The sequence below is a fragment of the Alexandromys fortis genome, unplaced genomic scaffold (assembly GCF_014885135.2).
Source record: "Alexandromys fortis isolate MF-2015 unplaced genomic scaffold, M_Fortis_MF-2015_v1.1 scaffold_59, whole genome shotgun sequence".
Lineage (NCBI taxonomy): Eukaryota > Metazoa > Chordata > Mammalia > Rodentia > Cricetidae > Alexandromys > Alexandromys fortis.
Genome location: NW_026067943.1, coordinates 5302126 through 5328766, shown reverse-complemented (window position 1 = coordinate 5328766; position 26641 = coordinate 5302126). Strand labels below are relative to the sequence as shown.

The window sequence follows — 26641 nt, the reverse complement described above, 5'->3', positions numbered from 1 at the left end:
CTCCCTCCCATTCCTCCCTCCCTTTTTTTCCTTCTTTTTTAAGTTTTTCAAGACAGGGGTTCTCTTTGTAGTCTTGGCTGTCCTGGAACTTGTTCTGTAGGCCAGAACTCACAGAGACCCACCTGCCTCTGCCTCCTGAGTGCTGGGATTAAAGGTGTGTCCCCCCACTGCCTGGCTTTGTTCCCATTTAACAGTTCCCTTTCTCCCCCTTATCTTTTTTGCTGTGTCTAGCTGGTTTTACACCAATGGCTTCCAGACTGTCTTGTCCTTAGCTTCTGAGAAGCAGGTACTATGGACACATTATGTGTGAATTTGCCCATTTGGGGAGTTTTGTATGAACAGAGCCAGAATTTGGATTTTAGCTTAGCAGTGTCTGAAGTTCGCCCGTGTTTTCACATGTGCAGTACTATCTCTCTCACTGTTCTCTGGATGTGGTTTGACCCAGTCAGCCAAATCTCATGTTGAAATGTAATTGCTACTGGGTTAGTATTGGGAGGTGGGACCTTTAAGAGTTGATTAGGTTATTAAGAAGAGTTAATGCCATTTTTAGAAGTATTCTCTTGCTGGTCTGGATTAATTACCATGAGAGTAACTTTTAAGAATTATTTTAGTTCTTGCTGGAGCCTCAGCTAACAGGGTCGGCAGTAGCTATGTTCCCCTCCTCTTCATTGTTGTGCTGTTCTGACTGTTGTGATCAACCCTGGTATAAACATGTTTAAAAAAAGAATTATTTTATTATTTGTTTTATTTATGTGTGTGCACCATGTACATGCCTAGTGCCCATGGGAGCTGGAAGAAGGCATCAGATCCACTAGAACTGTAGTTACAGGTGGTTGTTAGGTGCCGTTTGGGTCCTGGGAACCAAACCCATGTCCTCTAAGAGAACAGCCAGAGAGGTTGAGGCCTTCAGCTCCTCAAGAGTGACTTTTAAAGCATGAAGTTCCTGTGCTTTGTCTCTGGCATATACTGCTTCCCTTTTGCCTTTGGGCATGAGCTGAAGCAAAGGTCCTGAGGAGACACTGCTGACATACTCTTGGACTTTCCAGCCTCCAGATCATAAGCCAAAATAAACTTCTTTACCAATTAAGTCTCAGATGTTCTGTTATAACAATAGAAAATGAACTTCACTCTTGTCTTTAGTTTTGCTTCTCCCAGTATCAGTTACCTGTTAGGTGTGGTCTTAAAATATAAGCTGGACAGTCAGAAGTGAAAATTCTTGACTTTTAAATTGTGTGCCATTTGCAGTAGCATGGTGAAACCTCAAACCATTGTTTCCTGTCCTTCCTGGGACATGAGTCATCTTTTTGTCTGGCATACCTGTGTTCCTTATGCTACCCTCCAGTCACGTACTTGTTATCAGACCTCCTGTGTGGTATTACAGGCTGGCACTCACATTACCGTTATTTTACTTAAGAATGTCCCGTTTACAAGAGAAGCTACAAGGGACCTAAGAAAAGAAAAGGGAGCGTGCGAGTTGAAGGAGACTGCTATTTGAAGCTGTGAAGGAGTAAGAGGTCCATGCTAGTTTTGCTGTTGTGCCTCTCACAGTTGTGGCTATCCTGCATGACAATCTGGCCGTAGGGGAGTAGACAAGAGTTCATTCATATTCCACATCCACTGGGGGTCTTGGAATATGCACGCAGATGATAAGGGGCTCCTCTACTAGCATTTTTTTTATTTTTGGTTCTTTTTTTAAAATACTTTATATTTAATTTTTTGTTTTTGTTTGTTTTTGAAGACAGGGTTTCTCTGTGCAACAGTCCTGTAGACCAGGTTGACCTGGAACTCCTGACATCCGCCTGCCTCTGCCTCCCAAGTCAAGTGCTAGAACTAAAGGCATTTACGACTACTGCTCGTCTCTTTTTAATCTTTGACAATATCATAAGCATATATATTTTGGTCCTACTCTCCAACTCCTCATTACTTTTTTTTTTTGCTTTTCTTTTTTTTTAATTGATATTTATTGAGCTCTACATTTTTCTCTGTTCCCCTTCCTGCCTCTCCCTTCCCCCTTTCAACCCTTCTCCAAGGGTTGCTCTCAATTTACTCAGGAGATCTTGTCTTTTTCTACTTTCTACTTCCCATGTAGATTATATCTATGTAAGTCACTCTTAGTGTCCATATTGTTGTCTAAGTTCTCTGGGATTGAGGTTTGTAGGCTGGCTTTCTTTGCTTTATGTTTAAAAACCACCTATGAGTGAGTATGTGATAGTTGTCTTTCTGTATCTGGGTTACCTCACTCAAAATGTTTTCTAGCTCCATCCATTTTACTGCAAAGTTCAAGATGTTGTTTTTTTCCTGCTGTGTAGTACTCCATTGTGTAAATGTACCACATTTTCCTTATCCATTCTTTGATCGAGGGGCATTTAGGTTGTTTCCAGGTTCTGGCTATGACAAACAAAGCTGCTATGAACATAGTTGAGCATACGTCCTTGTGGCATGATTGAGCATCCTTTGGATATATACCCTAAAGTGGTATTACTGGGTCTTGAGGAAGGTTGTTTCCTAATTTTCTGAGAAATTGCCACACTGACATCCAAAGGGGTTGTACCAGTTTGCATTCCCACTAGCAATGCAGAAGTGTTCCCTTTTCCCCACAACCTGTCCAGCGTAAGTTATCATCACTGTTTTGTATCTTGGCCATTCTTACAGTTGTAAGATGGAATCTCAGAGTTGTTTTGACTTGCATTTCTCTGATGCCTAAGGATGTTGAGCATTTCCTTAAGGTTCTTCCAGTCATTTTAGATTCCTCTGTTTAGGTCTGTACTCCATTTTTTTTTATTGGATTATATGATCTTTTGGTGTTCAATTTCTTGAGTTCTTTGTATATTTTGGAGATCAGAACTCTGTCTGATGTGGGTTTAGTGAAGATCTTTTCCCATTCTGTAGGCTGTCGTTTAGTCTTGTTGACTGTGTCCTTTGCTTTACAGAAGCTTTTCAGTTTCAGGAGGTCCCATTTATTATTTCTGTCAGTGTCTGTGCTGCTGGGGTTATATTTAGGAAATGGTTCCCTGTGTCAATGTGTTCAAGTGTACTTTTTCTTCTATGAGTTTCAGTGTGGCTGGCTTTAATGTTGAGGTCTTTGATCCATCTGGACTTGAGTTTTATGCATGGTGATAGATATGGGTCTATTTTCATTCTTCTACATGTTGATATTCAGCTATGCCAGCTCCACTTGTTAAATATGCTTTCTTTTTTCCATTTGATACTTTTTGCTTCCTTGTCAAAAATCAGGTGTTCGAAGATGTGTGGATTGATAACTAGGTCTTCTATTTGGTTCTTATGCCAATACCAGGCTGTTTTCAGTACTGTAGCTCTGTAGTAGAGTTTGAAGTCAGGGATTGTGATGCCTCCAGAAGTTCTTTTATTGTATAGGATTGTTTTGGCTATCCTGGGTTTTTTGCTTTTCTATATGAAGTTGAGTACCGTTCTTTCGAGGTCTTTGAAGAATTTTGCTGGGCATTGTGTTGAATCTGTTCATTACTTTTTATAATCAAGTATAACCAGTTGTTGCTTAGATAATGCCTCTTCTCTGTCACTTAATGACATTTGGGTTATTTCCCCTTTTGTTTATTTGGAATAATGTTGCTATGGACATTCTAATGTTCTAAGGTTATTAAAACCACTTGGGCTGGTTCCATGACTTAGCACTTCAGATAACTTGTTTTTGTAGAGGACCTGAGTTCAGTTCCCAGGACCCATAATGGTTACCTCACAATCACCTGTAAGCTCAACACCAGGGGATCTAATGCCTCTGGCCTCCACAGACACCTGTACTCACATGCATGCACCTTGCCTTCTAGATAGAAAATAAAAAATTTTTAAAGATCCCTTGGAAGTACCATAATTTTAGCTAATTAAAAAATTGTTCTGAATCGGCTTTTGGAAGGTAAAAGAATAATTTTATTAAGTTTATGTTGTTTATTGATTTTTTTCTTTTAATTGAAGTTTCCAGATTTCTTGAACCTCTATTCTGGGAGTAGGACTACTACCTAGCCTTACTGCCACGGAGGTACTGGAGATGTATAGCTCTCCCAGGAACTCTAAACTTAAGTAACAGTAACTTTAGTAATGTTTCATTTTTAATGATCAGCATGCCTTTTAAAAAAGACATAATAGGTTCAGTTAACTGTAATTTTAAAAAACGGTGACAAAATATATGTAGAATAAAATTTGCTGGGTGTGGTAGTGCAAACCTGTAATTCCCAGCACTTGGGAGGTAGAGGCAGGCAGCTAGACCAGTCTCCTACTTTGCAAGTTCCAGACCAGCCAGAATTACATAGTGACACCCTGACTTTTTTGATAGAAAGGGTTTCTCTGTGTAACATTGCTAGGCTAGGCTGGCTTTGGACTCACAGAGATCCACTTGCCTCTGTCTCCTGAGTGCTGGGATTAAAGGCCCGCGCCACCACTGCCTTGCAACCTTGTGTTTAAAAGAAGAAGTTAGGGCTGTAGAGATGGCTCAGCAGTTAAGAACAATGGCTGATCTTTTAGAGGACCTGGGTTTGGTTAAGCACCCACACTGGGTGACTTAAAACTACCTGTAACTCCAGTTCCGGGGATCTGATAACCTCTTGTGCCCTCTGCAGGCACCAGGCATGCGCACATGTTGTACAGACATACATGTAAATAAGTAAATTAAAGATACATGAAATAAAAAGTTAATAGCTTTTAAAGGATTATTATTATTATTATCATTATTATAGACAGGTTTTCTCTTGAAGACAGGGTTTCTCTGTAGCTTTGGAACCATTCTGGAACTAGCTCTTGTAGACTAGGCTGGCCTCTAACTCAGAGATCCACTTGCCTCTGCCTCCCAAATACTGGGATTAAAGGCATGCACCACCACTGCCCAGCTAAAATGTTTATTTTATGAGACTGTATGTGTTTGTCTTTGCACCACATGAATACAAGCACTCTTAGGCCAGAAGAGAATTTTTGGTCCCCCTAGAATTGGAGTTACAGGTGGTTCAATCAAGGTCGGCTCATGTTCCACTGATAGTTCCAGGCTAGTCTAGATTCTGAGTCAAAAATCAAACCAAAATTAGATTGTTTTGACTTTTCTGGGTCATTTGTGTTTCCATGTAAATTTTAGGATCAGCTTGTCATTTTTCTACAAAAAAAAAATTGACCTGAGAGTTTGTTCTAGTGTTTGATTTTTCTTTTTCTTTCTTTTTTTTTTTTTTTTTTTGCTTGTTTTTGTCACCTTGACACAAGCTAAATCTCAGAAGAGGGAGCCACAATTGATAAAATGCCTCCATTAGATTGGTCTGTACACTAGCCTGTGGGTCATTTTCTTAGTAATTGATTGTGGGATGACCCTGGATAGTGCCATCCTGGGCAGGTAGTCTTGGGGTGTATAACAAAGCAAGCCAGGAGGAGCAAGCCAATAAGCAGCACTCCTTCTCAAGTTCCTGTCTCAAGTTCCTGCCCTTACTTTCTGGATAATGGAATACAAGCTGTAAGATGAAATAAACTCTTTCCCCAAGTTGTTTTTGGTCATGATGTTTTATCACAGCAGTAGAAACTGTAATAAATGAGTGAAATAGGGACTGATCAAATGTGGAGAGTATTGCCTCTTTAATAGCAGACCTCTGTGTTGCTTTTGATATGCATGGCCCAACATGCTCATGAATGTCTGTTTTAAGTTTTTTGAACCTAATGCCCAGTGTCTCAATTTCAGATCAAGTTCCAGCTTGGAGTCTTGTCAAAGTTGAGACTAGAGGGTGAGGGAAATGGCTGTTAAGTGAACATGGCTGTTTGTCTGAAAAGGAGTGTAGACTGTGAACAGTTAGGTGATCCCTGCTTCTGAGAGGTGTAGGCCAGAGAAGCTCCAATTTGAGGCTTTATACAGTGAGGTGCCCTGTCTGGAAAAAAAGGGGGGTGTGGGGTGGGGGAAGCTATACAACTCTTGAAATGATCCTGTCTGCTTTGAAGTAGGAGAGGGAGTGGAGGCTAGGCACTTCTAGGCGCTTTATTTAGAGAGAGAGTGACAACTGGAGGTGCAGAAAGAGTGGAAATGAACAGACAGGCTTTAGATCTGGTTGCCAGAATTTTATAATTTTTAGGTTTGTTTAAAAGCCTGGGAGTGGGGCTGGAGTTTTGGCTCAGAGGTTAAAAAGTTAAAATCACTGACTGGTCTTGCAGAGGACTGGGCTGTGGTTCTCAGTCCCTAGTTCCAGGGGCTCCAGTGCCCTCTTCTAGCCTCCCAGGCACAGGGAAGGACAGTCATTTTATGTAAAGGACACTATTTCTGCTAGCATAGCGTTCCATTAACTTTAGCCTTTGTCTTCCTCACCTAACACAGTAGAGAGCTGTTGCACTAAAAGTGTACAACACTGCACCCAGTAACAGTACTACCTCTTTAAATTTAAATTTTTATGTTTGTTTATTTGTTGACTGGGATTTCTGTCCTGCCTGGTTCTGCAGGCGTTCAGTCCCAAAGAAATATACAGAGGTCTACATTAATTATAAACTGATTGGCTTATTAGCTCAGGTTTCTTATTAACTCTCATAACTTATATTAGCTCATAATTCTTGTCTGTGTTAGCCATGTGGCTTGGTACCTTTTTCGGTAAGGCAGTCAGTCACATCTTGCTTGCTCTGTGTTTGGCTTCCTCTGTGTCTGGGTGATGACTGCAGACTGAAACTTCTCTCTTCCCAGAATTCTTGTTGCCCCACCTCTACTTCCTGCCTGGTCGCCCTGTCTATACTTACTGCCTGGCTACTGAGTGAGAGGATAAAAGACCATTGTCCCACAGCATTTATTCCTTGATTTTGCGTGAGAGTGTGAATTTCTGGTTGTTTTATTACTTTTTACTCTTTGGAGTCCTGCCAAATAAACACACATGGAGACTTTATCTTAGCTATGAACACCCAGACTTAGCTTGGCTTGTTTCTAGGCAGCTTTTCTTAACTTAGGTTAGCCCACCTATCTTTGGCTTCAGGGCTATTACCTTTCTCTATTCCTGTATACCTTTCTTTACTTCTTACTCTGTCACTTGCTGTATAGCAAAGTGTCTGGCCCCTTCTTTTTTTACACCTTGATCTCTCTTGCCTCCCAATTCCTTTTTCTTCTATTTATTCTCTCTGCCTGCCAGCCCCTCCTTTCTTCTGCTTTGCTATTGGCCTTTGGCTCTTTATTAGACAGACCATCAGGTGTTTTAGACAGGCTCAATGACACAGCTTCACAGAGTTAAACAAATGCAACATAAAAGAATGCAACACTTCTTTGCATCATTAAACAAATATTCCACAGCATAGATGCATGTAACACATTTTAATATTCTATGACGTGTGTGTGCGTGCATGCACACATGCATATATATGTGCCATGGGACACATGTGATGATCATAGGACAACTTGGTGCTGGTTCTTACCTTCCAACATGTGAGTCCAGTAGATCAATCTCAGGGTAGGCTTGGTGACAAGTGTTTTTACCCACTGAGCCATCTCACTGGCCCACACTCTTTTTAAAATTTTTATTTTTGATTATTGTGTGTTTATGATGTATAAGTGTGCACTTGTGTTTGCTATGGCTCAAATGTGGAGGTCAGAGGACAACTTATGAGTCAATTGTCACCTTCCACTGGATTCTGAATATTAAACTCAAGCTTACATGACAAATGATTTTTACCCACTGAGCCACTTCACTGGCTCTGGTTCACGATTTATATTTATTTCTTTTATGTAAAATCAAGGAATAACAATGTTATAAGCACTATATAAGTAGTATAACAGAACTACTAGGAGAGTTGCACATAATTCTAGACTTTCTGTACTGTCTGTAAAAGAAAGGTAGCAGTGCTCCTTTAGTTTGCTGTCTGGTCTCTCCATGGCTTTGAGCTGGAAAGAGGTTAGGAAGTATTAAAGCCATACAAGCAAACATCTTCTAGCCAGTTGAGGCTTTCTCCCTCTCATGCCCCATATCCCCTAAAGTCATCTTGTAAACCAGAGTGATGTGTGTCCTGTGTTTTGTGAAGTTCTGCCCTGTTGGATTATGTCATTCATATTCAGCCACAGGAAGCTCTCAGAGTCCAGCACAGGCTTTACTGCTTCTTCTGTAAGAAAGATAGTAAGGTTAAAGGGCTGCAACCTGAAGTTCCCAGAAAACCAAAGCAAAACAAAAAAGCGTACCTGTGTGAAAGATTCTAAAAGGCTGACTTAGAACTTCTTTAATTGTGGAGAGTTAGAATGTGGCAGATCCTGAGTGAATTATCTTGGGCTACCTTTGGTCCCCTTAATAGCCATTCATTGCCCACATCTGTATTTGGCCAAACAGTTTTGGTATCAGGTAAAACCTCTGAACTGTCCTCTGAATAGATCACTAGACTCCACCCAACCCCAAATTAAGTGTAGCCTGGGTGACATCTGGAGCCTGTAGCAGAGCACCCCTCTTTGTATCTCCCTGCCATGTCCCCGCCGCTGTACTTGGTAAGTGCTATGACAAATGTCTTCTTTCTCCTGCAGCCACCTCCATGGTGAGGCATGTCATTTTGGACTGCTGCCACTCATTTTTGGCTCAGAATTCTTTTTCATTCCTTTTGAGGAGAGCTGTGTTTGCGTCAGCAGGGCCATAGGTGCACGGAAACTTGTTATATGGGTTATTTGCTCTTTCTCTTTTTCCTTAGAAGAAAAGAAAAAAAAAAAACTGTTGTGTAGGTAAGCATTGCTAGTGGTAGTTTGATGTTTCCAGATTCAGGTTGTTAGGGTTTCTGTGTTGGACACACATGTGTCATCCAGGAATTCCCCTCCTCTGGCCTACTGGGGATTTCCTTTGCTTTCTTTCCTGTATTGGATGTCCTGTTCATTTTCTCTCTTGACTTCTGTGAATAATGAGGTCCTTCACAAAGGGACCATGGACAGTAAAAGTAAAACTTAAGTAATCGTGAATGTTAGAGAAACCTTTCTCAGCGGCTGCTGCTGGTAGCCTTTAATCCCAGCACTCAGGAGGTAGAAGCAGGTAGATCTCTGAGTTTGAGCTTTACTGAACTTTGTGTTAGGTTGGGGAAGCTATATGTTCTGTGAGTCTGGTTACTGAGCTGGGGAGGAGACTGCTGGTTTTTGCAGTATTCATTGGGTTAATGTCCCCTTCAGAATGGCCTTGATTGCCCAGTGTCTGGATTTGTCCAGTCTAGAGACCTGTTGCTAGTGTACCAAGAGTCTAGGCCTAAGTCCTGGGCCTGCTGAATTAGGGCCTGATTTGTCTTTGTAGTCTATGCTGGTCTAGAATCAGGGCTCTCTATACATGCCTCCTCCTATGGTCTGTGTTTTGAGACAGGGTCTTACTATGTTAGTTCAGGCATTGTCTCTGGAATGCCGAGCATATATAGGCCTGTCTGTACTACCACCTGACCTCATGTGTTTTTCTTTTTCTGGCATTCATTCATTTATTCACTCATTCACTTTAGCTGATTTTGTATCACAGGTATCCTTGAATTCCCTGTGTAGCTGAGGATGCTTTGATCCTCCTGCCTTACCTTCCAAGAATGGAATTACAGGCCTGTACCACCATGCTCTGCTCTGGACAAGGTTTCTTATAATGGGTTCAGGGATTCTTTGGGATTTAGGTTTTTGAAAGAGTTTGTTCTTTCTTTGATTTTTTAAAAAAAATGTATACAGTGTTTGCCTGCACATACATCTATACCTCATTTGTGCTTGGATCCCCTGGAACTAGAATTGCATGTGGTTATGAACTGCCGTATGGGTGGGTGGATGAGAACAGAATCTGGGTCCTCTGCAAAGAGTCACAAATACTCTTCACTGAGGTTTCTAGTTCTGTTTTAAAAAGACTTGTATAAATATGAAGTAGCCTCAAATTTGATACTAGAAAATAGGCCTGGGATTCTTAGGAAGATTAAGGGCTGGGATGTGGCCTGATGGTAGAGTGCTTTCCTAATGCATTGGAAGCCCTGGATCCAGAGTGTGCTGAGTGGGTCGAAGGAAAGAAAAGTTACACCCAGGAGTGTTGGTTATCTTCATCAGTCTATGTCTTTATCCTCTGTAAACTTGAGAAGCATTTGCTACTCTGAGAAGATGAAGTAGCACATTCCTCATTTTTTTTGTATTAACCCCCCCTCCCCATGACAAGAAGTAGATGTCTAGTGACTAGTCAGTGAAACAATCTGAAAACTTCGCATAAAAATCACTGAGAGCCCAGGTTTAAGATGTAAGACAGAGTCTTTATAGCTTTTCGTTTACCCAGTTTTTAGTGAGATTTATACATGAGATTACTCTGTTCCTCCATCTTTTCCAGGCTTTGTTTTTCTGTTCCAGGCTTTTTTCTTTTGCACCCTTTGTCCAGCTTTAGCCTGGGGTGATTCCCCACGTGGTAGTTGTGCCGTTAGCCTTTCCTGCTGCATCTGTACAGAGTAGATGGTATGTTTCTTCCTGCAAACCCTGGGCTACTTTGCCATCTAGTGTCCTGTACAACCTGAACTTTTTCCTCTTTTAGGGCAGGTACATATTTAATTGGAAAAGGGGGAAGACATAATGTTCTTTGAAGTGTGAGAAGATAAGGTCAGAAGTCACAAGAGAATTCAACTCCAGTAATGGTCGAAAAGGGAAGATTCGTAGATAATTCAGATGGCAGCAGACTAAAGTACCTCACAGCATGGGAATTGAACTGGAGTCCTGTTCAAGAGCCATCTCTTCTACCCAATATTTGTTTTTGTAAATGGAATTTGTATGTGATTATAATTCTGTGTTATATTTTATAACATTTTTCTTAATAAATTTTAATACTTAATATGTTATGGATTTAGAATCACTACTGTTTAATTAGTTTTTCTTTTTGCCCCTTTTTTTTTTTTTTGAGACGGGGTTTCTGAAGAGCCCTGGCTGTCCTGGAACTCCTAAGCAGATCAGGCTGGCCTACTTAAAGAGAGCTGTCTGCCTCTGCCTTCCTGTGCTGGGATTAAAGGCAAATACTACCATGCCTGGATTTATTAGTTTTCAGTTTATTTAGCATCAGTTGACAGTTGACTTTGGTTGATTCAAAATGATCAAGGAATTGTACTTAACTGTGATGTGATTGGTGAGTAAACCCCTTTCACTTTAAAATCAAATCACAATTAAGGTCGTATGTTAACTAACAGTTATTGTGAGAAGAATGACAGTTCAATATAACATAGCAATAGAATGCCTGAGAGCTCGTAGACTTACACAAAGCTTTGGGTTGAGTGCCTTTGTGGTGCAGGCACTGCTCCAATAGTAGGGTATGCTAGTGAGCTCTGCTCACAGAGCAGACGCTTGTACACAGTCTGTACTGTAAGCATTGCCCCAAGAGTTATTCAGGTTTGTTTGCTGGGGGAAGGAAACAGGCAATTTTGGCTGGAGTGTCAGGTAAAATTCTTTAGAAGGCAGCCTTGGTTGGAGACAGGTAGTGAAAAAGGCCATCTTGTCTGTTTCTGGGGTTTTCAATCTTCTCGGTGAAGGGAATAAGTTCTGAGGTATGAGTAGTGTAGGCATGTTCTGGTGAGGTTTTTTGTTTTGTTTTTAAGACAAGGTTTCACTATGTAGCCCTGGCTGTCCAGGAATAGGTATGTAGACCATGCTGGCCTCACACAGAGATCTGCCTGCATCTACTTCCTAAGTGCTGGGATTACTGCCATGTTCTGAAGCCTGCTTAATAAGTTTAGGGAATTTCTTCTTCCTTCCTTCCTTCCTTCCTTCCTTCCTTCCTTCCTTCCTTCCTTCCTTCCTTCCTTCCTTCCTTCCTTCCTTCCTTCCTTCCTTCCTTCCTTCCTTCCTTCCTTCCTTCCTTCCTTCCTTCCTTCCTTCCTTCCTTCCTTCCTTCCTTCTTTGTTTTTTTGAGACAGTTTTTCTGTTATAGCTTTGGAGCCTGTCCAGGCACTTGCTCTGTAGACCAGTCTGGCCTTGAACTCACATGGATCCACCTGTCCCTGCCTCCCAAGTGCTGGGATTAAAGGCGAGGGGTGGGAATATCATTTCTATTTAATAACTGTGAGGGTTAAGGCAAATTATAGGAATGGTGTGTGTGTGTGCGCGCGGGCGTGTGCGGGTGTGTGTATGCATGTATGTGTTCATGCATGCTTTGTACACTGCCTCTCAATAGAGGCTCCTGGTGAGTACTAGCTGTTGCTAGATAGACAAAACAAGTTTCTGACTTAAGGCTTGAAGGGAGATTTCTCTGTTAACCTTATAGTTTTCTGGAGAAGAACCATTTACTTGCTGACTGTAAGCCAGTGTGTGGGCATTAGTCTTATGCCTGACTAAACTAAAAACTAAAAACCATCGGATTGTGTTGGGGTTAAATGACTCATTTTCAGCTTTGGTTCTGCACCCAAATTGAACCCTGATGTTATAGTGGAAAATTTATGAACTTTGTAAATAGATATGGAATCTGGTCATTTTACCCATTTTATGGAAACATACCACTGTGTACATTTTTTCCTGATTAACTTGCTCACAGATTATGAAAATCCACACACCATAGTTTTTACAACTTTTATTTATGTTGCATTCCTGAGTTAAGTACTTTCTTCTAGAATTATAATTACTTGTCTTTCAGGTTTAAGTATTTTTTAAACTGCATCAATGGAGCACATACAGGGAGCTTGGAAGACGATCAGCAATGGTTTTGGACTCAAAGATGCGGTATTTGATGGCTCCAGCTGCATCTCCCCTACAATTGTTCAGCAGTTTGGCTATCAGCGCCGGGCCTCAGATGATGGCAAACTCACGGATTCTTCTAAGACAAGCAACACTATCCGAGTTTTTTTGCCGAATAAGCAGAGGACAGTGGTATGTGACCCTAGAAAATGTAGTTCTTCCCCCTGTGGAAAGTGGGCTGGGTTGTCTGTCCAGTTTATAGATGGGAATCTCCTTGTCACTTGGTCTCTATTATTTAATTTTTCTCCCAAGTGCAGATTTATTTTATTAAATCACTGTTCTTCTCACACTCCCTACTCTGACCTAACATTGCCCACAAAGGCTTGTTTTCTGCATCCTTATTTTAGGGAGAGGAAGAGGCGCTATTTCTGATAGGAGGTCAGCCGGAGCTTTCGTGGTTTTCTTCTAATAGTCCCCTCTCAGGTTTTGCTAGTAAATTCCTTCATCATTATTTATTTTATGTCTGTGGGTGTTTGTACCTGAGTATATGTCAGTGTGCCATGTGTATGCAGTGCCAGAAGAGGGCGTTGGCACTGGCAGCACAACCTGGATCCTTTGCAAGAGCAAGTGCTCTTGACCACTGCACCACCTCTCCAGCCCTTTCTCATACTTCTTTTGTGAACTGAAGGAGCCTTCATTTGTGATGCTGGATCTTAGGTGGTCCCCCCCCCCCCTTCAAACTGATGGCAAAACTCAAAAAACAACTAAAGTATTATTTTGTTTCCTCCTCTAAAAACAAAAAAATTCAATATGGCTATCAAAATAAAGCTGGGCCTGGCAATTCAGGACTGTTACTTTGGTTCTTGGGAGGCTGAGGTAGGATGATCTTCAGTTTAAGGCTTATGTGGGTTACTGAGTGTTTTCAGAGCTAGCTAGCATGGGCAACTTAGATTCAAAATAAAAAGTAAAAAGTTAAAAAAAAAAAAAAGGAAGGCTGCTAAGTAGCTTCCCTAAGAGTAGGGACAAAGTGTTTGTGCTGGTTGCCTGTGCTGGCTGGTGCTTCTCCATTCAGACTGGTTCTTGAACCCAAAACTCTTTCTCTACTTTCTTTTCTACTCTGCACTCCCGATTCATAGATCAGGTATTTCGGAATTTGTAGTGCCAGTATTACATCACAGACCTTCTAGCTTGTGCCACCTCCTCTGGACCAGAACTGTGAATCTAAGTTTACTCTTGTCTAGAGTTTCCCGCCAGGACAGGGCCCTGTGGGCTAGGTGACATGGAGCCTCCTGCTTTCCTCAGCCTGTAAGAACCTGTAACTGTGGCCTTTGTTCTTCCTGATTGAAGGCACCCTTTTTCTCTCCGTGTTGCACTATCTGTAGTGCAGTATTCCAATTCTCCAAATCCCTTCCCTCTTTAGGGCTTATCAGGGCTGGCTGTAGCTGTGAGCTCATAACTAATAAAGTTCTTCTGAACATATCAGTCTGTCATGTTTCTCCCAACCTGCAGTAATTTCTAATTGCCAACAGCTTTTTCAGCTTTTTTTTTTTTTTTTTAGGAGAAAAAAGAAAATCGTCACTAGTTAGTATTGCTTTAACTAGAAACTTAGCACATTGGTTGTGTAGTTGGCCTGCCTTCCTTTCTCCCTCCTTCCCTCCCTCCCTCCCTCCCTCTCTCCCTCCCTCCCTCCCTTCTCTTTGGGGGCCCACCACCCAGCTCCCAAGTAAATACTTGGAGACTTATTCTTGCTTATAAACGCCCAACCTTAGCTTGGCTTGTTTTTAGTTAGTTTTTCTAACTTAAGTTAAATTATCTTTTCTTTCTTTGACGTTTTTGCCTCTGGGCTTTTTACCTTTCTTTATACTATATGTCTTTCTTTCTTACTCCATGGCTGACCCATGGCATCCTCCTCTCCTTCTCCTTTTTTCACTTCTAGCTCTTCTTTCCCCTCCTATTTATTCTTTCTACCTGTCAGCCCCACCTATCCCTCTCTCATGCCTCACTATTGGCCATTCAGCTTTTTATTAGAGCAGTAAGTGTTTTACGCAGGCACAGTAACACAGCTTTACAGAGTTAAACAAATACAACATAGAAGAATGCAACACTTTGCATCGTTAAGCAAATATTCCACAGCATAAATGAATGTAATATATCTTATATTAATATTCCACAACATGGTTGTTTCCCACAGATGGATGCAAAAATAAGTTCCTCTCTTGTTTTTTGTTAGTTGTAGCATCTAGACAAGTTACCTAGTATTTGAGCCTCTCTAACTTTTCCAGCCCAAGGAGCATACTTAAGAGTAGCTGACTCATTAGTGCAGCTAATAGTGTTTCTGAGTCATTTATTCATCTGGTAGTCCTTGGCAGCCTTTGTTGGAGCATAGTAGGTGGATGGGAGTTTGACATCTTCTGCAGCTTATGAAAAGCTTATAAAGGATGTTAGTTTCTTCTATTTCTTTGGCAAATATGAACCACCTTTCTCTGGGAAACCAGTGATGGAAGGTGTCTTTTGGCAGGCAGTACCCTCAGGCAGCCAGCACTCTCCCCATCCTAGGGTGGCTCCACACTTGAAAGCCAGGATTTCTCTCCATACAACTCAGTGAGACATCATTTAACTACTTACAGTGTATAGCCGTGGGAGTAGGAGAAATAGACAGAGGATGTGTCTGCCTGAAATGATTTTAGAAGAATAATTAGCCTTTAAATGTTCCTTGTCATTTTGTTTTCTAAACATGCACATCTCTCTGGCTGCTGCCACTGCTTCTCATTGTTACTGGACAGGTGAGTGACCAGAGCTGAGAACTGCTGCCCTTACAACCACCTGACAGACAAGCATAGACACGGGTTCCTGGGCTGTATCCCAGGGTTCCGGAAGCAGACTCCTTGGATGTGTTGGTACTGGAGGCTAGGGAATCTATTTCACAACCCCCTTGGCTGCTCCCATGCTGTCTGCATGTGAGAATGTTAGTGGAGTAGAGGACCGTTAAAGAGCCGTCTAGCTCTCAGAACCTGTGACTTCTAATACAGGTAATAAAATAACCTCACATCACTTTACAGTCTTGAAAGCCATGCTTGCAGCATAGGTGCAGGTCATGAGTCTGTCAGTGTGTGAGTTTAGCATTCTTTGCTGTTTTCTCCCCTCATGTCTTTATAGTTCTCTAGTGCAGGCATGTCTGCCTTGTTTTGCTGGACGTTAGTAAGATGCTATAAGGGTAAGTAACTGTGAAAGTAGAGAGACAATAACAGTTCTGCTATGTACATCACCTGGCTTACCCTTAGCTGATCATAGCAGTTCTGTATGTCTGTTTCCACCCACACCTTTTCATTTGTTTTGATACAAATCCCAGATAACATGTGTCTGAACTAGTTTGGTATGTGCAAGAAACTTTTTTTCTTTAGGCAGGGTCTAACACTGCAGTCCATGCTGAGCTTAAACTCAAAATAACCATCTGCTTCAGTCTCTTGAATATTGGAAATAGATACAAGCCACCATGCCAGCTATAAGGAACCTAAAAGATGTTAATAGTATTTATTTTTAAATAGGCAACAAGATTTATAAGGACTGGGTGACCTCTGTCCCTGTCTAGCTCCCCAGTTCTTCCCCTTCGTATTCCTGTGATAAAGAGAATCCATTAACCTGGAGAATCAGTTGGATTCTTCCACAGTCAAGGAGGAACTCTTACAGCTTGGAAGAACCTTTTGCTTTCCTCTGACATAATCGGTCATTTAGGAGAATTTCCTCCCTGATCTCTGTTACACCTGGATTAGCTGTCCTATACCTTCAGACTTGGTTGTAGTTCTCTTTACTAGCCTATCTGTACTCTTTGAAGACTGGTGACTGGTCAGCTAAATCCCTGTTAGTGGTCAGCAATATAAAAATAAGGCCATGTGAAAAACTTAAACACGAGTTATCATTGTTTAGGTTCTGTCTCGCTCCTTCTTACTGGTTTTGTCTCTACTTTGTGTTCAGATGTTGTGGTCTGTTTTGAGGTCAGACATCCTTGCTTTGCTTCTTAAGACAGCACTATCTGAAATCAGCTAGAAAGAGAATGGCCAAGTAGGGCCATTGCTTCCCACCTGGTTATACAGATAGCCAGGGTATGGGGCCATGCGGTCAGTTCAGAACCACTTCAAATTGTCCTGCTCTTCTTGCTGGCTTTGCTGACTCACCTACTTTTTTTTTTTTAAAATTAATTTCCTAGGCTTTGAAGCTAAAATATCTAAACCCTTTAGGAGATTATTCAATATTTTAATGCTGTAGGTACAAGTACTTTGCGTTCGGCTCCAAGTAGCAACAAAACTTCTGAAGTGTGGATTAGGGCACTGTGTGGGGCACATACTGCCCAGTCTGTCTGGTGCATATTGGTGTCTGTCACTAAAGCCAAGCAGGAGCTCTGCTCTTCTATTTCCTACTCATCTCACTACCTTGAAATTTGTTAGGAAGATCAGCTTTCTATTTGTTGAACATAGGCAAGATTTTATTATAGAGCATTATCTCACGCTTGTTTTCCCTCTGCTGATGCACATGCTCATGTGTACACTTGCAGGTGAAGGTAGTTAGAGATGTTACACTCCCCCAACACTTAATTAAAATTTATTTTGTGTGTGTGTTGTGTCCATGTGTGCATATGCCTGTCCCATGGTGTAGTTGTGGAGGTCAGAGGATGAGTAATTCTGGGAGTTTGTATCTTCTTCCACCATATTGGTCCCAGGAATGGAACTTCGGTTGTCAGGCTTGGCAACAAGTGTCTTTCCCTGCTGAGTCATCTCACTGGTCCCCAAATACCAACTCTGTTGTTAATAGCAAGACATATATCTTTCCAAGTCATACAATGTAATAAACATGAATTGGTTTCCCCACTTTTAAAATAGTCTTATTCTTTGTATTGTTCTAATAAAAGTATTTTCCTCTAGTTAACGTGTCATGGACAACTGTTCCGGGGATAATAATACAGGGGATGCATTATGTGCTCCAGGCTGATGGTCTGTGTGCACTTGCTTGCACTCACTGCTGGATACCATTGCAAATAGTATGTCATAAACCTATACCATTTTACAGATGGATGTATGTATTTCAGTGCTCATCTTGCAAGTGGCTCCATAGCCTGTGTTGGTACTAAAAGTTATCTTTTTGCAGGTCAATGTGCGCAATGGAATGAGCTTACACGACTGCCTTATGAAAGCTCTCAAAGTGAGAGGCCTGCAGCCGGAGTGTTGTGCAGTGTTCAGACTTCTTCAGGAACACAAAGGGTAAGAGTGCAAATCAGTCAGCACCTTTTGGAACAGTAAGGATTTCATCAACTCAAATAATTTGTTTAACAAATGCTTTGTATTAGATTCCCAGGGATTATTAGTGTATGTGTATACTTTAGTTTTTAAAATATCAATTCAAAAATTTTGCTGCTGAGAACTTGAAATTATTGCGTGGACATTGTCTTGCAAACTATACTGCACAGGAGATGCTAGTAGCATGCTCAATGATGGAAGCAGAATTGTTAGAAGGCATATTTTTGAGTGAAAGAATGTTCCTAGTATTTGCCACACCGAGTGGGTACTCTGAAAATGTTTGCATTGTTTTTTTATAGTTAAGCTGGAGGGATGGCTTATTAATAGTGCTTGCTGCTCTTGCAGAGAACTCGAGGACAGTTCCCAGTACTCAAATCAGGTGCTTCACAACTGATTGGAGCTCCAGTTCCAGGGGAGCTGATGCCCTTTTCTGGCCTCCAGGAGTACCTTCACACACATGGTGCATATACATGTACTCAGAGACACACCAGATAGACATATTTTTTTCTTTTTAAAGAATACTATCTTTAACCTGAAGAAATACCCCAGTCAGTATAGTGCTTTCTTTGCCATCTGGTTGCCAGAATTAACATAAAACCTTGGGTATTGGTGTGCCCTTGGCAGAGACAGGCAGTTAGGTCCCTGAAGCTTGCTGACCAATTTACCCTAATTGTTGAGCTCCAGACTGGTGAGAGAACTTGTCTTAAAAAACAAGGTAGATGGAACTTGAAGAATAACATCTCAGGTGACCTTGCTACATATACCACTCACTGCAGTCCTATAGAGATGTTCTTGTCATTCATTCTTTGTCAGCCAAACCTGGGGAAACCTTTGACTTTGACCTCTTTGGGAAGCAGTGCTGCTGTTATTAATCTCCTGCTTGTTTTCTTTGTGGTTCTGAGTTCTCCAGCTGGAGAGCTTATCCTCCACCTGTCTCTTTCTCTGCTTAGTCAGCAGCTAATTTTCTGATCTTCAACACGTCATCACCTTTAGCTGGCTTTATTTCCACGTTGGTCCCCAAGCTGATCCATAGACTTCCTTTTATGTCTAGGGAGATTCTGAGACAGGGGCTTGGTCCACTCTTCTCCAAAGCTGTGTGACTGGGAACTGATCTCAGTTTTCTTCAGGACAGATAGCTCCTACTGCCTGTGCAGAGTGGGACTGCCTTCCTGGTCTTCCTTAGGACACAGCAGTACTCTAGACAGATACCATCTCCCTACCTTAAGGAACGGATTGTTGCCTGTTGGGTAACCAGAAGAGTGGCTTGTTGGCTTCTGGCAGGTGATAAAGGGGTTTAAGTGATGTTATGTGTGTTACATTCCTTCTTAACTGGGAATGTTCATTCTCTACAAATGGGAGATTAACTGAACAAGACAGGTTTTCCTTAAATTGCTATGATGTCCTATCTGCTTGTTCTGGGCAAAGAAACAGCATTGTCAGTTAATTTTAAAGACCATTGTCTATAGCTTTTATTTTTATAAATTCTACAAACAACTTTGAGTTAGTAACTAATGAAAAGGGCATCTCTGTTTGCATTATGTTTATGCACATTCAGATTGAAGTGGCTGTTGAACACTAAACTTGAGCACTGGAAGCTGGGTGGTGGTAGCACACGCCTTTTATCCCAGCACTTGGTAGGCAGAGGCAGGTGGATCTCTGAGTTGAAGGCCAGCCTGGTATCCAGAGCTAGTTCCTGGACGTGTTCCAAAGCTAAGGATAAACACTGACTCGGGAAACAAAAACAAACAAAAACCAAACTGTACTGTAGTGACTGTACCTCACTTTATGGGATCTTGGGATTTTAGTAGGATTTTAATATTACAGTCCCTTTAAAGACATAGTTACCCTTGTCATGAGCTTGTTTTATATCATTGTTCAAAGGGAGCTTTGTTCTAAGAGTGTAAATTTTAGAGTCCAACAGACTTGGATTCCAACAGGCCTGTCACTCTGTGAGCAGTGTCTCTTCAGGGCCCCAGTTGGCTTATTTTTAGGGTGGGACCAAAGCACCTGTCAAGTGTGCTTAGACAGCATGCAGTAAACAGTAGAACTGCTATATGTCCTGAGCCTTATCTGCTGTTCTCTCATATTATGCTTTGGATAATTTTTAGTAAGAAAGCACGCTTAGATTGGAACACCGATGCTGCCTCTCTGATTGGAGAAGAACTGCAAGTGGATTTCTTGGATCATGTTCCACTCACAACTCACAACTTTGTAAGTTTCAGTGCCATCTTTCTCTGCCATTTTGTCTCTTGGCTGTGCATGGTGACCTTTCCCAGAAGCACTAGACATGTGCATAGTTAGTTGCTTTCAGTTCTCCCTATGTGGTCGTGTACAGTGGGCAGTTTAGAGTCCATTAACAGAGGTCCCTTTGCCTTCCGTTTCTGAATTTGACAGTGTTGGAAGTATGATTCTTCAGAGAATCTTGTGAGGCCAGCGGAGAAAGCACCTTGTTGGTTCTTGACTTGTGTTATTGTAATTCTGTAATTCTGTACCTGCTTTCTTGTCACAGGCGCGGAAAACGTTCCTAAAGCTTGCATTCTGTGACATCTGTCAAAAGTTCCTGCTAAACGGATTTCGATGTCAGACTTGTGGCTACAAGTTTCATGAGCACTGTAGCACCAAAGTACCTACTATGTGTGTGGACTGGAGTAATATCAGACAGCTTTTGTAAGGCGTTTGTTTTTGTTTTTTTCCTTGTAAAAATTCAGGGTCAGGCACAGAAATGCTTTTGAGGATGTTCATTATACATTTTTATTGATAAGTCTGAGTTTTAGGTTTGTTAAATAATTCTGTGATCCAGAAACTATCTACTTTAGAAGCACCGTAGTTCTAAAATTAGCTAGTTTTAGTGGGGCACCCTAACTGTAAAACAAACAGGTAGGGAGCTGGCAGATGACTCAGTTGGTGAAGTGTTTACTTTAAGCATGAGGGTTGAGTCTGATCCAGCACTGACATAAAAGCTGGGCCCACACCACGTGTGTGTAATCTCAGACTTGGGAAGGTGGAGACAGGGCTGTCCTTGGGACTTTGCTGGCCAGCTAGTCTAGCTGAGCTGATACCACAAACAGGTAGGACCTGTCAAATAGTTACTGACAGGAATTTGTCAAGGAGAAGAACACAGGGACATGGAAATCAAAGGGCTTTTTTTTTTTTTTTCTTCCTCAACTGGGTTGTGAGCTGTCCCAAAAAAGCAGAAAGTAGAGCTCTCGCTATTTCCTTTCCTTTACACAGGGAGCAATGTATTTGCACCTCAGACAGTCTGGATATAAAAAAATTGAGTCTTTGGGGCTGAAGAGATGGCTCAGTGGTTAAGAGCATTGCCTGCTCTTCCAAAGGTCCTGAGTTCAATTCCCAGCAACCACACAATGGCTCACAACCATCTGTAATGAGGTCTGGTGCCCTCTTCAGGCCTGCAGACATACACACAGACAGAATATTGTATGCACAATAAATAAATAAATAAATAAATAAATAAATAAATAAATAAATAGTATTTAAAATATTTATTTAAATCTTTTTGTTAGGAGGTAAACTAGGTACCAATATATATTTCACAGAGAAAAAATGGTTTAAATAATTGCAAATTTAAGTTAAGATTATACTTACTAAAGCCTTTTTAAAACTTATGTTGAGAGTACAGAGTTTCACCCTTTTTGGAGCATGTTAGAAAAATGAGAGGAACATCGTCTTCGCTCACAATGGGAAGGAACTGTTTAGCTCCCACAGAAGTCACTGTTGGTTCTCAGAGAATTTGAGTAGCAGAAAGGCATGTGCTTGTATTGCACTATCACTTAGGAGAACATTAGCTAGGCAGCAACAGATTTTTCTAGATATGCATCCTAGCAGGACACGTGTTCATTGGCCAGTTGCTGTCACTCAGTCTGTAGTCTAGTCCTTTGTGTTGGTAGTCTCTTCCAACACAGGTCTAAAGCACTTGAGGAACATGAAAAAAGAAAAGTTGGGTTGTAGTTCTGAGTTTGTAGGCAAGGGGTTGGTTTCTCTTAAAGAGGACAAAATCTATAAACCAGTCTTTCCATGTTTCATTCAGGCTGTTCCCAAATTCCACTGTTGGCGATAGTGGAGTACCAGCATTACCTTCTTTGACAATGCGCCGGATGCGAGAGTCTGTTTCCCGGATGCCTGCTAGGTAATGTTTTACTTGGCACTCTTTTGGAAAATTACATTGGGTGGAGTGAGTTGGGAGCCTAAATACAAAGAAGTCCCTCTTGATGTCCTGGTGTCTGCAGAGCCCTTGCTGCCTCTGTGGAACATCAAGTGGAGACCTTTCTCTCTGTGGTTCCACGGAACTTACATTCTGAAAAGTGATTTTGACTGTAGGACCTTCTGTTACAACACAACCTCAGTCTCACACTATATTTCTGAAAAGCTTGAGATCCTGCCTTCTTCCATTTGTGGGGAATTGAGCATCTAGGGAAAGGGCTCCAAAATGAGTATAGTGACTAAGAAGAACACCAGACTTTACTTTTTTTTCGTCTTTTTTTTAATCTTTATGGTTTATTTATTGTGTATATAGTATTCTGCCTGTATACATGCTTGCAGGCTAGAAAAGGGCACCAGATCTCATTACAGATGGTTGTGAGCTACCATGTGGTTGCTGGGAATTGAACTCAGGACCTTTAGAAGAGCAGGCAGTGCTCTTAATCACTGAGCCATCTCTTCAGCCCCAGACTTTACTTCTAAAATGTTTACCATGGCCTACAATCCAGGTAGATAGAAATAGATCCCTTTTCTGTTATGCGTTTGAGTTTGCATTTAACTTGTCATTGCTGTTTTCTAGCTTTAACATTCAGAGTTCAGTGGAGTACGCATCTTACTCAGAATTTAGAACCTAAAATCAAATTACATTTTTATCTAAAATATCTGACTTTTAACTTATATGTAATCAGCTAGCATTTAATGACCTCTGTAAAACTACTATGAAAATAATTAAAGGCAGTATCTTAGGACAAGGAATTTGTACTGAAATGCATTTGTGTCTGACTTGGATGAATTCTTTTTGGTAATTTGAAAACTACATTTAAGTAAAAAAAAAATTACTTACCTTGAAGATAAGAAGAAACTAGATTCTGAAAGCCTAAATGCAGAATTCCTAGTGCAAGGTGGCATTCAGTGAGGGAATAACTCTCTTTAAGCAAGGCCAGGCACACTCAAGGCGGTATGGCCATAGACAGAACTGAATCCTTTAGAAAAGCCAGTCTTTATCCCTTGAGTTCATATGAGTATGACCTGAACAAACCTTAAATTAAGTTTACAGAACAGATGTTTTACTTTGTTTTGTTGGAGTTGGGGTGGAGTTTAGGGCCTCATCTAAGGCTTGTGCCATGCAGTGGAGTTATACATTAGTCATGGAAGCTGTTACTTGTTTAAAGACTCTGGAGTTCAGACCTGGAGCCTTACATAGGCTAGGGAGACATTCCTTCTACCACTGAGCTAACATTCCATCCTTCATCCCATACTTGCTAATGTGTGTTCTAGGCTGGAATTGTCATTTCATAGGTCAGGGTTGTAGATCTAAGACGGAATACACACTTTGTTGTGTGCTGGCTACAGAGAGAAATTCTCAGTCCTTTTTTTTTTTCTTCAATTAAATTGGGCAGAGACCAGTTAGCATCTGGTAGTAGTTAAGCAAATACTTAGCTGTTCTTAGAGACGTAAACTCTGAAGTATTATGAAGAGTAACTTAGCACCAAGGAGATGGATTCCCCTTTTCACAGGTGATGACAAGCATGTTTATTTTTCATTTTTAAAAATTTGCACACAAAAAGAACCCAGGCAGAGTTTTCAAATAGTGCGTACTGAATGAGTGAAACATTGCATCACAGGTTATATGGGTCAGGTTTGCCTTTAAGGGTCTTAATGAGGTAGGCAGTTGAAAAGACTTTGCCAGTGTGGAGGCCTGAGTGCCATTCATGAGACTCTCTTTCTTCTCCATGCCTAGTTCCCAGCACAGATACTCCACACCTCATGCCTTTACTTTCAACACCTCCAGCCCTTCCTCTGAAGGTTCCCTCTCCCAGAGGCAGAGGTCAACGTCCACTCCCAATGTCCACATGGTCAGCACCACCTTGCCTGTGGACAGCAGGATGATTGAGGTAATAGGGCCCCTTGGGGATGGTGATGAACAGCAGTAGTTAACATTGGGAGCACAGAATATGGATTTCACAGCTGCTCAGGAATATTGCAGTATTTTCTCAGGCCCTTGAACTTATTTTTAAATCTGGTACATCCATAGACTGACTTCATAACAAGGCTAGTGTATCATTCCAGTGGGGAAACAAGTCCACGCTAGCCATTGTGCTCTGTGTCCCAGCTCTGGATGTGAGTTCTTTGAGCTGGTATAGATAGATACATGCAGAGCAGCTTCATGTGATCCGAGGGGTGTTGTAAAACTAACATATGCTCTAGAGGACTAGATAAAGTAGGAACTCTAGGATCTAAGTGCAAGTGCGACATTGCCAGTCAGTGTTCGCAAACTGCCTTTTCTTTTCTTGTTTGTTCTGTTTGTTTGGTTTGCTTTCTAGCTCATCTTTAAAATCGACTGACTACACTTTAAATGCTTCCTTTGTTCTTTATTCTTCTTTATTTCTCATTGCTTTGGACTAGAATAACAGCCTGAATGCCTCTCCCAGGCCGTGCTCCAGACGGTTTTGTCTGAGGGGAAGAGTAGGTATTTTCTACATGCCTTTGCTTCTTGGGTTTAATAGGACAGACTGTCAGATGGTAGGCTATCATGGGAGACAATAGATATGTTCCTTTATAGTGCTACTCAGACTCTCGCCATGTTTTCTTTTCTATAGAGTATTTATGAGTAAAACAAACACTATACGAGTTGCTACTGCTAGGTGAATTTCTCAGGGTAGATTCTCGAAGGCAAGGGCATTGAAATAGTTTTTAAAAAGTCAGTTGTCTCTAAAGACAATGATGGACTGATAGTAATACAGCATCTGTACTGAGTTCAGACATTAGAAACCAAAGCATCTCACCCATTTGGTTGATGTGACCTAGAAAAGCCTATCAGAAAGTGTGGCATCCTGGCACATGCCTAGAATTCCAGTACTCTGGAAGACCTTATTCAGGGCCAGTCTGGGCTACACAGTGCGATCATGTTTCAAAATCAAATTAAAAAGACACAGCAGACATGATCATGTAACTATGCTTTCTCGTCTTTGCAAAAATTCGTTCCTTGACACCTGCCATATTAGGTGCAATTTCTCTGTAGTTACAGATCACCTTTAACCTTTTGTCTTGCCCAGTGTAAGCTATGGGCTTTATCATAATGATTGGTCCTATATACTTAAATACAATTATAAAGTAGCCATTTTCTTTGTTTTGTTCCCATATAAATTGTTAATACACTCAAAGTGAAAATTCTCCAATTTCTAACATAAGTAGCACAAGTATTTTAATTCTGTTTGTGTCTCAAAAGAAAATTTGATTCTTGGCCTCTTTTTCCTCCCTTTTTGGTGTTTTTGTTTATTTTTGTTTTCCGAGACAGATTTTTCTCTGTGTCGCAGTTCTGGCTGTCCTGGAACTCACATTGTAGACCAGGCTGGCCTCGAACTCTCAGAGATCCACCTGCCTCTGCTTCCCAAGTGCCGAGTTAAAGGCGTGCGCCACCATATCTGGCTTTTCTTTCTTTCTTTCCCTTTTCCCTTTCCTTTTCTTTCCTTTCCTCTCTCTTTCCTTTCCTTTCTTTCCTCTCTCTTTTCTCCCCTCCCCTCCCCTCCTTTCCTTTCCTCTCTTTTCTTTCTTTTTCCAATAACACAATTCAGCATTTTAGACTGAATGATGTTGTTTGGCTTACACCAGTTATAGTACTTAAATCTAGGAACACACAAAAAATTATCATGGGATTATGTTATCCAATTATAGTAATTACCACAAAATAAAATACACGGTAGAGGGAAGAAAAGGTAAGAGACATTAAGAAAAACTATCCTGCTGTGCTCTGGAATATAATTCTGATTATATATAAAAATAACAGAAGAGGTCTGGGTGATGGTGGTGCACTTCTTTAATCCCAGCACTTGGGGGGCAGACACAGGTGGATCTCTGAGTTCGAGGCCAGCTTGATCTACAAAGTGAGTTCTAGGACAGTCAGAGGTGCACAAAACCTTGTCTTGGAAAACAAAAACAACAAACCAAACCAAAAAAAAAAAAAAAAAAAAAACCAAACAAACAAATAAAAACCCCAACCAACCCAGAAGAGATTGTTTGAATGACCAATGTTTCTCCCACTGTCTGCTATCCTGTTTTACTTATTTATACAGTTACCCAGGCTTTTCCACCTTTCCCTTACAGACACATATCATCAGCCCTAGTTTGAGTTGTAGGGTGAATATCTGTATTTGTGTGTGTGGAGGCCAGAGGTTGATATCAGTTATCTTCCACAATTGCCTTTCCATTCTGTGTTTTGAAATAGGCGCTCTCATTGAACCTGGAGCTTGCTGGTTAGGCTAGCATGGCCAGTCAATGAACCTCCAGGATCCTCCTGTCCCCACCTCCCCAGTGCAGGGGTCATAAGCATGTGCCACCACTCTGCTTACATGGCAAGCCCTTCAGCAACCAAGACCTCTTCTGAGGTCCAAGGATCCAGATTCTTAAGCACCTCTGTGGATGTTTTACAGACAGGCCAGGCTCATGAATCAGAACTAGGTTTTACTCTACATTGTTAAAGATACTTGAATAGGATGGCTGAAACAGGTCCGGTGTGTGTGTGTGTGTGTGTGTGTGTGTGTGTGTGTGTGTGTGTGTGTGC

At 41.3% G+C, this 26641-nt stretch overlaps 1 protein-coding gene across 4 annotated transcripts in view; it reads left to right on the top strand.

Annotated features, from left to right (window-relative positions):
* Positions 1 to 26641, top strand: part of Raf1 (Raf-1 proto-oncogene, serine/threonine kinase) — a 72798-nt gene that overhangs the window by 37118 nt on the left and 9039 nt on the right. For 3 of the 4 annotated variants that reach the window (XM_050148628.1, XM_050148627.1, XM_050148630.1), the window contains exons 2-7: positions 12534 to 12766; positions 17714 to 17826; positions 19971 to 20073; positions 20372 to 20529; positions 21911 to 22009; positions 23822 to 23975. In XM_050148628.1, coding sequence (XP_050004585.1) covers positions 12560 to 12766; positions 17714 to 17826; positions 19971 to 20073; positions 20372 to 20529; positions 21911 to 22009; positions 23822 to 23975 — 834 coding nt within the window. In that variant the 5' untranslated portion in view covers positions 12534 to 12559. Of the gene's footprint in view, positions 1 to 12533; positions 12767 to 17713; positions 17827 to 19970; positions 20074 to 20371; positions 20530 to 21910; positions 22010 to 23821; positions 23976 to 26641 lie in introns of those variants that run through there. The other variant, XM_050148631.1, reaches the window with a different exon arrangement.